The 15,204-nt window shown below is 39.3% G+C and overlaps 1 protein-coding gene across 1 annotated transcript in view; it reads right to left on the bottom strand.

The window, feature by feature from the left end:
• gpr37 (G protein-coupled receptor 37 (endothelin receptor type B-like)) overlaps nucleotides 1-6,304 on the bottom strand; it is a 21,954-nt gene extending 15,650 nt beyond the window's left edge. The window contains exon 1 of the mRNA XM_015380451.1: nucleotides 4,869-6,304. Coding sequence (XP_015235937.1) covers nucleotides 4,869-5,843 — 975 coding nt within the window. The 5' untranslated portion in view covers nucleotides 5,844-6,304. The remainder of the gene's footprint in view (nucleotides 1-4,868) is intronic.
• Between the last annotated feature and the right edge of the window lie 8,900 nt (nucleotides 6,305-15,204).

Consider the following 15,204-nt stretch of genomic DNA (forward strand, 5'->3'; position numbering starts at 1 on the left):
AAAATCCTCAGCTTAGCTTGCAGGACTAAGTTCAAAATACTCAATGAGTTTAACTTGCGCTTTCAATGACCTTTTCCATTTCGTTTTTTAACTCTTGTACTAATGCTTTTTCATATATATCTGTATAAACAAGCAAGATGCATGTAATAAACGGGGAAGAAGGCATGTCGAAAAGAGGCCTCTTGTTGTTAAAAATGATTCACATTCATCCAGTCGACCATAAACAACCATGTTGTCTCTAAATGTCACCAAAAACTCAATTTTTGAGGTAGGTTATGACAAAATATTCACCCCAGTGTGGACTGAAATAAAGCAACATTTACACTAACACTTCAATAAACGACCACTCTAAAAACAAAGTCGAGACGTTTTTTAGATTGGCAAAGTCTTGGACTACAGTGTTCATAAACATTTCTAACCATTCTGACAACATGCAGAACTGTACGAAAAGTAGGGATGTCCCAATACAACTTATTCAATTCCAGTATCAATATTGCAACTTTGAGAATATAGCCGATACTGACCTGGTATGATATTAGAAGGGATCATACCAGCTTTTATTACTCATTTCAGAATGTTAGGAAAGCTTTGATCAAGTAATATTCCTAAAATGGAAAAGAAAAATCAACAACATAAGGTATGAGAACAACTGACCCATGTAAAATTATCCAATGAGTTACAAAAACTTTTAACAGTTGCAGCGTGTTTCTATCAGCATTAAACTATATCACAGATTTTAGACCCTGGCCGATAAAAACCTGATAGTGTTTTGGCTAATATTGAATCGCTATTAATATCTGATGGGGACATTTTAAAGAAAAGCATGGGTAACATAATGGGGTTTTGGTTCTAATTCCCACTAGACTTATTCTCTTAAAATCCATTTAAGGCCTGAATGTGCATTAGAATCTTAAATACTCAGAACTAATTAAACTTCTTAAAAACAAAACTAGAAATCTGTGTCAGCGAGAAAAAAATACCAGATTGATTCTTTTCTTTTTTTTTGAAGAACACAAGAATTTGTGTTTATATCACTCAATGATGGGAGAGTGTGTTATTTCATTTTTTAGACTTATGGACTAACTTTGTGAGATACTGGGGACCCGTCCAGGGTGTCCCCTGCCTTATGCCCATAGCCTGCCAGTGATGCCTCACGTGACCCTTACAGAATGAGTGAGAGAACATGGATGGTTGGAATAACTTTTCACTTCCATGACACAATTTCAGAAATGATATAGTCATTTTATTTACCTAGCCTTTTGCCACAGGTGTTAGGTGAAAAAAAATTCAAGTTATTGCCAATTAGTTTAGGCTCCGTTATCACTTTTTAGCAGAAGAACCAAGCCAGGCTGTCTACAATAACAACTGCAAAGCGTATCAGGGATAATGCAAGATGGCTGTTTTACAGATTTCGATTTTGTCCAGGTTTCCCACAATTTTACAGCTGTGTTTTCTCACACCTTGCAGCAGAAGATTGCTTTCTCTTTGAGGCTAAGAATTCCACACTCCACTGAACGCTGAATAAAACAAGGTTTACCGAAGATGGCACCATGGGGAGCTTCCACCCTTGGCGTATGCTCAACCATTCAAGCAATTTCAAATTCACATAAAGACATATTTATGCCTATGCATACACTTATCTTCTCTCCAAATGTTGATGCCAACATCAGTAACTGTGTTTGGGGTAAGGGGGGTTTGGGGTAATTTCATATGCATTTGGGTTTATTCAAAGAGATTTTGCTGAATGCTCCTAAGGGAGAGTAATACCCTTAGGCCACATTACTTAGTCTGTCGCTACACATGCATGCACACACACCTAAATAAACCATGATGCGACACGGTGTGTGTGTCGCAATGATTACATCTTCACTTTGAGTATTGAGAGGAAAAAAGGGCTCCTTTTTTAACACATCCTGCATGGAATAGGCTATGTAAGCGTTTAATTGAGATTATTGATCTTTGATCAAACAATAAATAATACATATGTAATCCTGAGGTGTTTTTACATTGCTTTCTGTCAAACCCAGCAAAGTCTAAAAAGTGCTTATTAATACATATTAACTCAAGGGCAAATTTGAAGAAGAAAATAAATAATCCCTGCCTACTTATTTTGAGATGTGCAACATCAAAATCTAAATAATAATGCTGCATTGAAATCTCTAAATAATTGCATATGGGATCTATTTCTGTCTGCAAACCTGCTTATGTACCTCCAGATCTCAAACTTAAAAACAGGTGGACAAGAGTCTGATGTTGGAATTTTAAGGACGGATACAAAACTTCCCTCCAAATTTAAAGAGGAAAGAGTGAAAAATGTCTGCAGAATATATTGGCAGAGATTTATAAAGGAAATTAGAGGGAAATGGAAAGTTTGTGCTGCAAGAAGCAAAATCAACCTTTTTGGATAATTTTATGTCAACACAACTAGTAAGTAAAGTTGGTTACAAATGGGAATGAGCAGCCTGTTGTCCAGTCATCCCATCCCAGACTTGGAACATAGTATGTCTGTGTTTTTGATACCCTTTGAAGACAGAGTATAAAAGAAAGCATATCAGCAATGTTGCACTCTGTGTGCACAAATAACTATTTTGCTTTATCAATCAAAATAAATCTCAATGTTTAACAAGAAGAAAATTTGTATATCAAGATATAGCTTTTCTGTTTGTTGCTATTTGCTTAGCTATATAAGCTGCTTTTTTAGTAAACTTTTATATACTGAAAATATTTATCTATGAGAAATACATTAATCCTTGATGTATATAGAAAAAAAATTCTTAAGACTCTATCTTTTATAGGTTTAATAGTTGAAAGAAGCGTATTTGTGCGACAAATAAAGCAGATTTGTGAATAAAGTAGGGTTCCTCTTGCATCTGTCATACGATCAAATTTAAGGCCTCTACAACCAAGCTCCTATGCTGCATTTCCACTCCAGTTTGCCCTGGTTGGAATAGTAAAATCTTGCTGGAGTGATCCAAAAATGTATGAAAATGGATCACAGAAAAAGTGTGCTAGACTGAACACTGACAGGCATAGAGACATTTATAAAAAGGTAGATGAACAGAAATGATAAGAATGTTCAAAGACAACTCTGATTCTGCTATGCTCTCTGAAACGGGAGGCTTAATGGTACTAATGCAAAAGTAACATATTGCGTTAACAAATGGAACATTGCAACAACGGCAAAAAATAAATGTTGTGAAATGCTCTGAAATAAACTCTAGATACCAAGTCAAATGTTCAGTAAAAGACGACTATTCTGACTGATCGCTATTTCCTCTCTTCTCTGAAACCCATGAGGAAAAACCTCCTTACTGTCTGGCCACTGTCAGTCAGAAACCCTATAGTAGCTTTCTGCCAATCAGCATCGAGCAGCCAGCTTCATAACCTGCCCCCGCTCCATAGACCCTCTAAGAGGCTTGGCCTCACTGGAAGTTAAGTATTCATTTTTACACGTGTTATCCAATCAGAGCCTTCTTTCTTTTTGCTCTCCTCAATATACAAAGACTTGAGCCTCAATGGGGATTTCTCATAGAGACTGACAGGCAGCGTCCTGCTGCTCCAAGATCGAATGAGAGATGAAAGTCCAAAATTGCATCCAAAATTTTGGTGTGGTTACTGCTCTAAGTTGATTGCTCAGTCAGCTAAAAGCATGTTTTAGAGTCTCTTTACTTCAGTAAACCATTAATCGATTACTGAAGCAGTTAATTATTTCAATAATGGATTAATCCCGATTAGGTCCAACAATTGTTTCAGCCCTATTAAAAACTATCATGAGATCTAAAGAGGCTGTCTGAGGCATCCAGATAGATGATTTTTGCAGCTTGCAATGTATGTAACAGTCAAAGTCAAAACAGCATTTTTACATTAAAAAAAAAGTCCTGGTCAGGCTGTTCAGTTCCTAATAAATGTTTCACATACACGTTTGCTTTCCAGTTTAAACTTGTTTGATCGTTTGAAATGTTCACAGTTTGGACTGCTCAGTGGAACAGTGTGCAGCACTGCTGCCTTGCAGCAAGAAGGTTCTGGGTTCTATTCCCAGCCTGGTGGGTCTTTCTGCATGGAGTTTGCATGTTCTACCTGAGCATGGATGGGTTCTCTCTGGGTACTACGGCTTCCTCCCACAGTTCCAAAACATGACTGTTAGGTTAATTGGCTTCTCTAACTTCTTTTTGGGTGTGAGTGAATGGTTGTTTGTCCTGTTTGTGTCTGTGTTGCCCTGCAATAGACTGGCGACCTGTGCAGGGTGTACCCCGCCTCTCGCCAGTAGACAGCTGGAGATATACCTGCTTGGGATAAGCGTGATGGAAAACAGATGGATGGATGTTCCTAGTGTTTATATTTGGGCATATGTGTAGTAATATGGATTAGAGTTAAATTCACAGTATATGAACACATCTGAGCATCTTATGCTTGTTTTTCCAATTTTTTTTCTTTTTCCCCCCTAAAAAAAAAGGTTGTGGCCCCTAAAAAGAAAGCATCTTGTTTGGACAAAATTCTTCCTGTGGTTAAATCTACCCCTATATTTCAGAACCTGTAATTTTCAAGCTCATCTCTTCCAATAACACTAATCAGTCCATCGGATGCATTTCTGTAGTTATTAGATAGGGACAGCACATTCAAATGAATGGCTTGCGACTGACGTTGTTCTGCCTCAGAAAATGGGAGTTATCTGCAGACATAGCAAGTGCAAAACTGTTTTGTTGGATAAATTTAAGGTGGTTTTAATAGAATCTTTTAACTTAAACCTGGTGAAATTACATGCAAGGGAAGAATTTAGGCTTTTAATTGGAAAATGAACATAGGCGTCTTTCTTTGCCTTGTATATTGTAATTCAATACCTCCACCCCAGCAATTAACATCATCATTACCTCCACGTAGGGCACCACTTTGCAGGTAAACTCTCCCAACAGCCATGACTTGGTGAGCTCATGGAAAACCACCATAGGGAGGCAGAAGAAGATGAGCACAAAATCCCACACAGCCAGATTGGCCAGGAGGGAGTTGGAGATGCTCTTCATATAGTAGTTCTGGCACACTATGCATAGGATGGCGATGTTACCCGCTATTCCTACCAAGAAAATGACACCGGACACGCATGTGATCGCGTAAGCCCCGAAAGTCTGGCTTGTCACTGGGTAGAAGGGGTTTTTAATCTCGTCCCCAAAATCCGGGGAACCGGGAGGAGTGATCGGAGTGGCGTCCCATGGGTTCTCCTCCCTGAAGGTGAAAACCTCAGCCCTCCTAGTGAAGAGGTCAAATGGGAGGTCAGTGGAGGTGAGCGCCACCGGTTTGGGGACTGGTTCCCACGGTGATGAAACTATTGCGCTTCTGTTATGCTTGTTCCTCCACCTCCTGACCGTCTTAGAGCCTCTCTGGTGCTTGTCCTCCTCCTCCTCCACCCCTCCTCCGTCCTCCCGACCCATTGAAGGAGGCTTAACCGCATTGTAGTGTCCACCTGCCGGCGTCCCCGCGCCACCATTCAACTTTATCCTCTTATTATGGTGGCGCGTCGCGTCCCAGTGGGACTCCACGCCTGGATCATCCACGGGTGTCAGGCTCCTATTGAAGTTGCGTTTACCGTGGCCACTTCGCCTCGTTTCCCCCTTCTTCCACAGCCGAGTGGAGTTGAGGCTCGCACCTGTGGCGTATCCCGGGAAGAGCGCGCGCTCTCTGGCTTTATTTGGATGGCTCTCCTGGGGCGGATTGTGGAAAGTCCTGCCAGAGTAACCGCTGCTGATGCTTTCGTCTTTGCTCCCAACTTGTGCATTATTATTATCCAGGGATAACAAAACGTGTGCATGACCCAAAATGATAACTAACGTCCAAGGCTGCAGAAACTGCATGATCCAGGTATTAATGCACCGATCTCATCTTATTTCATCCCCATCATGAGCTGCATCTGCAACCCCCCGATGCAAAATATCCCAAACACGCAACTGTCTTCTCCGTCAGCTTTCAAACTGTTTGGATTATACAAGCATCCAGAAGAAAGAAAGTAAATGACTGAAAAGGATGCATTTCCAACCAAACGTTCTGCAGTATTTAATTTCCAGCTGTGCTCCTCTCTACTTCAGTGGGCTGGGTCGGCGGCAGCAGCAGCGTCAATGCGGTGCAGTCGGTGTGTAAAGCCCGCTAGACTGTGATGCACCAGAGAGGAGGGAAAGGGGGGCTGTTGTGTTGATGCTCTCCTTCTCCTTCTTCTTTCGCTTTCTGTCCGGGTATAGGACCGCGCGCTGCAGGAAAATGGACTCCCCTGGCGGCTAACCCCGATCTGTCATCTCCCATCCATCATGGAGCATCCAGCAGCCCCGGAGCGCACTACGGCTGTTGCCTCCTCCCCTCCGGTGGAGAAAAGCATGCCACGCCCGGTGTCTAATAAATACGTTCGCCCTCCCAATTTTTTTTTTTCTTTTTACGGTAGTTTCTTTTACGCAGAGTCGTGACATCAATTAGGCTCGATCAAAGATCAAATTTTTTAGGGTACATTAACTTTATAAAATGCATTCTTACCTCTAAACATGTTTGCTATATTGTCATGTCCGAAATGCAAAGTTAATGCATTTGGAATATTATTAAAAAAGGGACAAAAAAATTGGTAAAATCTGCAAAGTGTGGCAGACATTTCCTTTAGCCCTCCCATCTTGTAGCTCCTGCAGTTATAAATAACCTTTCAAAGTTTTTCCTTACTTATGGTTTTACATAGCCATGAAAACTGATCCTTACCTTTAATCCAGCAACATGCTCCCTTCTGTTGGCTGTTGGCTCCTTTCTAAGCTATAGCATCTTCATTTAACACAATGGGAAACAGAAGACCCTCACAACATTTTTTTGCAATGCATTTTATCAAAGGGTATCTCAAAAGAAGCTGAAAACATCACATGCCTTTCTTTTTGGGATTTTTTTGAAAGCTACATATACAGGTTTATTCTTATTTCTCCCCATAATGATTGCAAAGTTGTGCAAGATGACAAAACCTAAACATTTTCAAGAGTTATGAACACTTTTAGTAAGGCCCTATACTTTTAAACTAATTGGTCTTTAAAGGGGTTATAGAATGCAAGACTGAGTTTCCGTTGTCATAGATGAATAACGATAGTTCAGTGGGTGAAATGGACGTACAGAGAAGTTCAAACCCCATCGACATCTCCTTTCTCGGCAAACCTCACAATTCTAAACTTCCACCTTAAAGTTGACATAAACTCGGGGATGTTGCCTTATTTGGTAGGCCTGTACTTTTGTCAGACGGTATTAAGTGTCGACTGCTGGGCCACTGACTGGACAGAACCTCAGCAGAGAGCCAAGGGCCACCCTTCCTTAGCCGGAACAGGGTGGCTGGGGGCCAGTAGGGCAGGCGGGGTAAAAGCCTGGGGCCGTCTGTCTCCAGGCTACTGTCCAACAGGTCGGGTTCGGTCACTCTGTCCCCCGCTGGCTCCTGCCTCTGTCCACCAGGGTTCCCAGACCAGCCCCGGAGCTCATGGCTCGATTCTGCTGCACTGTAGTCAACCAAAATCACAGACGATTTTGAAATCCCTCCCGGACATTGGTGCATATAATATGGTGTATATTATCCCCACCCGACAATCAGTCATCTAAATATTAATGAGCATAGCATAAAAGGAAGAAAACCTGTTATTTCATTCTAGGGCTTATAACCAGGCTTGCATTACGGCTCATGGAACAGCAAATGTGCCATTTTCAGCCAAACCAATGTTACACACCCTATTCAGAGACTTTAAGGACCAGCACCAAATACCCTTTAAGTCTTCTCCTTTGGTAAGCCGAGTCCTCATATTTTCAATATGCCTTGCTTTGAGCCCAAACTTTACTGAAAATGATGTTTATTTGTTATCTGAGCTGATCCCCATTTAACTCCAGGCTGTATTGACATTTACTGCAGAGATTTTTGCTTTAAGCATCAATAACTCAAAGTGTCGCATTATACCTGAAGTCACTCAATAGTCTTATCACAACTTCTCTAAAACATAAATCTTTTGGAGAGAGACCACAGCAGCACCCCTGAAATGATCTAAGAGGTTTAACCAATGTAACTACAGGGAAACAGCTGAAGGTTTATTGCTAGACTTTGACTTGTGTGTTGCTTTATGCTTGGTGTAATATTTTCACTGCAGATGTTCCCAAAAGACATTCTATATAATCAAGCAGCCCGTAACACTTTAACTCCTCTTCATACAATGAGGCATGTCTAAAAATAAATTATTTTAGTATCTGCTGTATCAATGGAAGCCTGTAACTGAAGAGTGGATTAAGGTCAATATCAGACGGTGTCGGTATCGATAAAAGGGAAACACAAATCCCTAGGTTTGGTTTACTATTTCACATGTAGCATACCATATGCAGTCTCATTTATCAGCCACGAATAGATGTGCAGTATGCATCTAGCTTGCAAGACTTTATTTGTTTTAACAAATGAGCAAAGGCAATTTGAAGATGAGAAACAAAATCATTGACGTCCATTTTGAAAGGGTTACAAAGTCCATTGTGAGGATTTGGAAGGAAGTTTACAAGTTTATTTTTTAAGTCATTCTTATGAAGCATGATTGACATTTTATTACTTTTGTCAGAATAAAGTTATTTCAGTCACCATTGTGGGGTTTTCTTTCATTAAACGAGGGGTACCAACAATTTTGTACATGTGTCCAATTTCTCAAGGAGAGTTCAAAGTAGTAAACCACCTTTGGGCAAAAGGAAAACATAAAGACGTGATGCTTTTTTGTCCTGTTACATCCTACAAAACTAACAACACTTCTCGTAAAAGCAACAACAGACCAACATGGTTTTATCCTGTGTTCACACCAAACATAAATAACTCAAACGAGCGGGCGATTTGCAAATTATCCCTATGTAGAGGTATGTTCAGGATAGTTCCTAGAAATGCAAAGGACACTATTAGGGCAAATAGAGCGAAGCAGAACCCGCCGTCGATGTGATGTGAATTTGGCTGAATTATAAAAATCTAAATTTTGTCAGTTTGTGTTTCTAACTGATGAGGAACTAGATGGTGTTGAGAGACAAAAAAAAAATGGTGTTGAAAGAGAATCAATTAAGAAATGCTCTAAAAATATTATATTTTTAATCTTAGACCTACGATAACATAAATAATTCCTCATTCATACTCTTATTGTAGCTCCAGTGCTGGTCTGGCCGTAGCTCAACTCCTGAATTGGGAAAATCTCTGAAGAATCTGAAAAAGACAGGGACGCCGGCACAATTAATTGGCTTTCCACATTAAATGCAGAACTGTGTCTTCTGTGATTCAGTAAAATCCAGATCTGCCACGTTGAGTTAAATAGACATTTGATGACCCAGTAAATCAAGCTTGGTGTTGTATCTGTCCAGGCTAATTGTTGCAAAAAAATCACCCTAAGCGTGATACTCCGGGACCGCTTGATTGCTCATTGACCTAAACAACTTCCTATAATTAAAGTATTTGGTTTGAGTAGGAAAAAGTGCAGATTGTGGGGACATTTCCCTGCTCTAGTCTTTTGTTCTGCTGTGGCAACAGAATTCTGCGAAACAGTAGCCAGCTCTGGATCTGATGCAGAATGTTAAACCAATGTTAACCGTTGCTCCTACTTTTAAGGGACTAATGCAAACAAGTAATTGCAGTTTGTATGAATGTATGAAAGCAAGATGAGTCAAATTGCTTTGTTTTTTGATGGAAAAAGCTACAGAGTACACTTTAAAATGTGGTTACCTTAAACAAAAACACACTTTAGAAAACACATCTATCGCCACAACCTATCATTAAGTACAGCTAGTGGTCAGTCAATATTTCAGCAGACTCTCCAGACTAAATGAAGTGAGCATTATTATCTCTGGAGTGCTTTAAGTACTTTAAATGGACTCGCTGCTGGAGGGTAAGACCACATCCCTTGTATTCCTGTGGAGTAAAGAAAACACACTTTAAGACCTGCAAGGATGCACAATGGAAGTGCAGTGCACATTGATGGACCTTTCAAGCCCTTTTCATCCTCTGTTTATAGGTGAATTTGCACAATATAACATTCTCTGTTTTTAGTGTTGCATATTGGCAGACAGAAATGGACGTCTAGCTGGTGACCTTCTACATCAAAAAGGTGATGATGCCAACTCCAGTCAGGGGGCCCCATGTCCTCACAGATAAAGATGAACACAGGGCCAAATATCACTATGTTGGAAAACCCATACTGTAGCCAGTCTGATGATAAACCTGAGCAGCACATGATACTATCTGTATTTTCAACTTGGCTTGTTTGTCATAAGAAATCACTTTATATTCAGTGTATTTGCATAAAATGCTGGACTCATAAGATCTGCAAGCATTGTTCTGATTTTTATTTTTAATCAAAATAAATGTATACAACAGGCAACATATTAATACTATGAAAAACCAGACCAATATAATAAAAGGCAGTTGTCTACATCTGCTTTCTTCATTTAACACTGTATATGATTTGCTTTATCAACCTTAGAACCTCACAACAATCAAAGCATGCTTTATCAAATTCAGATACCCATACTCTCATAAATCTTCACTCTGTCACAATTCCATATCCCCCTAAGCAAGGCTTATAACTTTAAATGGCCAACAGATCTGTTTATGTATGTATATCAAACATTTAGAAGGACAATACGTAGAATTGGGCTCAGACACACCAGGATACATGTGTCCTGGAAAAAAACATTGGTTATAGGAGATGGTGGAGAGTACATCACATCTTGATCATGTGTGATGTCCTTAAACTGTCCTATATCATTACTTTTATCTGTGGACCTGAGCTCATGGGGATGATGGTCTGGGTTTTTTTGAGCAGGAACAGCCTAAGCTATAGTAAAAATGTTTCTGTGATTCCTCCCGGATGTCTTCACTTCAAAAAGAATGAGGTCATATCTAGGTATCTTTTACCAAACTAGTACGAATGTTATCCTGTGGGGTCAGAAACCTTGCAGCCTGTCCTTTTAATCAGAGTTATAGGTTTTGTGTAATTCCCTTCTTAAAAGCTGAGCTTTCACCACCTCCTGCTCAGCTGACTTGATCCTTGCTAAACCAGCACCCTTACTAAAACAAAGAGGACTGCATCGCCCTAGCTCTAAAGTCCTTACACCAGGTCCCTGTATCTCATAATGGCCTTAATTGTTCTGTTAGGGGCTGCTAAGTGATCCAGTGGGCAGCAAGAATGTTACAGGTTACATACCCAGCCTGGGGTCTTTTTGCATTGAGTTTACATGTTCACCCTCTGCATGTGTGAGTTCTCTCCTGGCACTCCAGCTTCCCCTGGTTGGGTTAATTGGCTTCTCTAAATTCTCCTTAGGTGTGAATGAATGGTTGTTTGTCCTGTTTGTCTCTGTGTTGCCCTGCGATGGACTGGCGACCTTTCAGGGTGTGCCCCGCCTCTCGCCCATGGACAGCTGGAGATGGGCACCAGGACCCCTCACGACCCCGCTTGGGATAATCGTATACATCATTAAATGACATGGCACTTAAACTAATTAAATATTTGTTCTCGTGTCAATCCTACAGACCAAACAGGTCTTCTGGTTGAAGTCCATTCTGTATCCCCAGAATCAGAACCAAATATACCTTTATTGAAGTCAGCAATTTGTATTTAATCAATTCATTTTTCATTCCAGATAAGTTTAAGAACAAAACTATGAGAAAGCAGAAACAGTAAAAAAAAAACCAAGTTTTTTTTTATTCTCATTCACACAGCTGTTATTGAATTCGAATTTTTTTCTACTTGTATGCAAATCCTTGCAAACCCAATTACACAGATGTTTAGCATTTTTCAGGCTTTATAAACAACACACTTCACATAGAGTTGTGAATGTGACCTTGAATACTACAATTGCAACTCATAGAAGCTTTTTAATCACTTTGAAAAGGGACAGAGCTACACTTCACATATAATTATCATATCTGTTGTGCATATGGTCCACAGAGACTGTACGATTTGGCGTGTGTGGGTAGAGATAAAAAGAAGAGCTCATCTTAAACGCACTCATGCATGGAATAACTAATCGTTTAAACGCAAAGGGACTTTAAAGGGCATAAGCCATGTGTGTAAACACATGACACAAAAAGGGAGGAAGTGCTTTCATGCACAGCAGGACGTCATACAAGCATGTTACAAAGTCTTGGGTTAAGTGGGGCATGAACACAGCCTGAAGAAAAAACTCCAAGTCATAAACATTTCATGGATATTTATTATCTTTGCTGTGTGCGCAAATAAATTATACACATGAAGTTGCAAACAACTTGTGCAAGAAGCCATGTTGGATTTAGAAGTTAAAGGTTGAGATGCTCATCTGATTTTGGAGTTAAAATGCACAACTTCAAAGGCTGTTCCAGTTAACGTTACCAAATGGGAATCCCTGATAAAAACTGTATGTTTGTCAGGATTGTTTTTAATCATTTCATGATCTGTAATGGTTGTCTTGTAATAATCCTGAGTTAAATAGAGACTTCAGGTAGCTGAAAAAAAGGAATTTTTGATTTAATAAGGGTGCTTTTGCACGTGTCTAAGATATTTGCTTCCTAGTCTCTTTGAAGTTCTTCTTCTTTAACAGAAACATTTTCTAAATGTATAGTCTGAAGATTTTTATTGGACTTCCAGCCCAAACCTGTAATTTTGTTTGACCCATGCTAGCAGGAACTCATCTCTATAACTTAAAGCTACAAAGGTGGAGAGACTTTTAAAATTAAATAGCAGTAGAAAGAGTTATAGTCATATCATTCAGAATTCAGTGCACCAGAGAAGTTATTGAAAACCATTGATTTACTTTTCAGCCATTGTTTATCATCTTTGTGTGTGCTCTTATGGGTTTCGGTTTCTCTGCAGGCCAACATAATGGGCTGTTGCTCCCATAATGGATCTTTATCTCTTTTATAGTAAATAATGTGAAAACTCCTCTATTGTCAGCAGTAATGTAAGCTTTTAGTTTTGTTCCTGCAATGCTGTAGATTGGTGTAAGCTGAGTGCGTAAGCACCTGCAGATTTATGGTCCAATATTGCCATCTGGTGTTGTCTAGCGCACGTATTTCAGAGAAAAAAAAATAAACTAAGCCATCTTAAACCACACTTACTCTTTCACCTTACCATTTAAAATGTTCTGGTTTTGCCCTTCTGCATCTGATCATTTCTGCTACTTTCCTTTTATTTACATCTACCTAAAGCAAATACTCTTAATTCCTCAATATAATTTCCTTTCCATTATCTCCCAGACATACTCTTTCCTTAATCCAGGGGAAGACAAATTGCCTCAACATATTTTCAACCTGTTTCATTAATGTATCTTCATTTAATCTTTCTTAAGTCATTAACTCCCCCCTCCCTCCTGGCGCTCACCTTTGTGATTAAGCACCAGTTCATCCTCCATCTCATCTAATTTTGAATATTATTTATCACTCAATTGGTGGGAAGGTGATCCTATTAAACTATGAATAAATTATTTTCCAAAAAAGAAGATTGAATTTCAAAGGGAGGGATGTCTCTGAAAGCTCCAAGTCACCTGTAAAGTCATTTAGATGCAAAGATTCTACTCTAAAGGACACACTGCAGCAAAACTAATCCTATCCACATTGCAAGCAGCTGCTGAGAAATTATTGATTTACAAAGATTACAACATTAGCTAAAGATCCTGTTATGTGATTGCATTGAAGTGCCCTCATTAGACACAATTACAGTGTATAGTCTATTGTCATTATTAGCTCTCCTGATTTGATGTATAGGGATGGCGGTTTCTTATAAGAGCTCAAAAAGCTCACCTCAATGACTTACTGTAATCCATTCTTATGCAGCATCAGTAAAATCAAGAAATGAATTTTCTATACAATAACTATGCCTTAAATGTGACAATCCTAATTCAATGAGGGTTTATTTGCTTAAAAACATGCAATCTTGATAACATAAGCAAACCCTATCTACTAACTATGTGTAAATTGGCGCAACCTATTAAATGTTTCTACCTTCATAAATATGCAGAGCCGATGCAGATTATCAGAACATGCAAAACACTGGGAGGAGGATATGGTAATTCAATTACTTACCACCTGTTATGGGATTTTGCAACCTGAAAAAGAATGCAGGTGCAGTTTCTATCTGTATTTAGAGTATTACGTTTGAAAGTCACTGTGGTGAGAAGAAGGCATGGAATCAATGAAAGACCTAAGAGAGCCGGTTGTTTGTGTGCACGTTGACATCTTTGGACTGTCGGAAAATTAAAATAATGTACATTTATCATCTATCAAGAAATACAATTTTTGAGTTGCCTGATTAATGGTGAGTTAAAGCCATTCACATATGGCAGCCAAAAAAGAAATACATGTATAGAGGGTGGCTGTGGAGGTATTGTCACATTTCATTTGATTTACTTTGCTTGCCCAAACTCTTCTTAACCACCTTCAGTAACTGATTTAAAATTCAAAATTTAATAGGGCAGGACACATCACTTTTGAATCTGTTATCAAGTGTTCTAACAAACTTGGTAGATCACCTACTAATTGTGTGCACATTTTTTTTAAGTACTCCTTATAAATGGGATCTTAGATACAGCCCCAAATCTTCGAACCTGTTTAGTCTTCTGGCTTTATTCTGAGATGAACATGACATTCCATCCTTTAGTCCAGAAGATTTATAATGTTGGTAATTAGAATTTTTTTTTAATCTTTTTCTACATGTTGAATGAGAAAGCCTTGTTCATTATTAGATTGAGCTTATAGTTTTGTGAATGTGACCAAGCTTCTTATGTAGCCATACTTACTCCTCCATGTCATGATGGATTTTGCTTTGTGTACTTAAGTACACTTATGATAGGGAAGGGCGCATCCCTAACTGTTCCACTACAATTAGCACCATGAAATTGTGTAATGTTTTGGTAAGCTCAGTTATACCTGATTTGCACTGCATTCCAGCCCTCTGCACAAAATATTACACTTATAGTCTGTGAAATACCATTCTCCTTCCAAATCCCAAGTTCAAACTTGCCAACATAATTTCTAGGTAAAGAGATGTAATTGCAGACTCCGGATAACAAATCCCCAATGCTCGAGTCTTATGTCAACATGACTTCAACCACTGGATCCAACCTTTTGCATTAAACTGGGTAGTATAAGGCTCAAAGGCTGCGGTGGAAGCAATTGCACTCAGCATTCCACGCACTGTGCTTGGCTTGATTTGAAGGCCACATCAAGCTTGGAGTTTAGTA

The sequence above is a fragment of the Cyprinodon variegatus genome, unplaced genomic scaffold (assembly GCF_000732505.1).
Source record: "Cyprinodon variegatus isolate N-32 unplaced genomic scaffold, C_variegatus-1.0 Scaffold214, whole genome shotgun sequence".
In the NCBI taxonomy this organism is placed as follows: domain Eukaryota; kingdom Metazoa; phylum Chordata; class Actinopteri; order Cyprinodontiformes; family Cyprinodontidae; genus Cyprinodon; species Cyprinodon variegatus.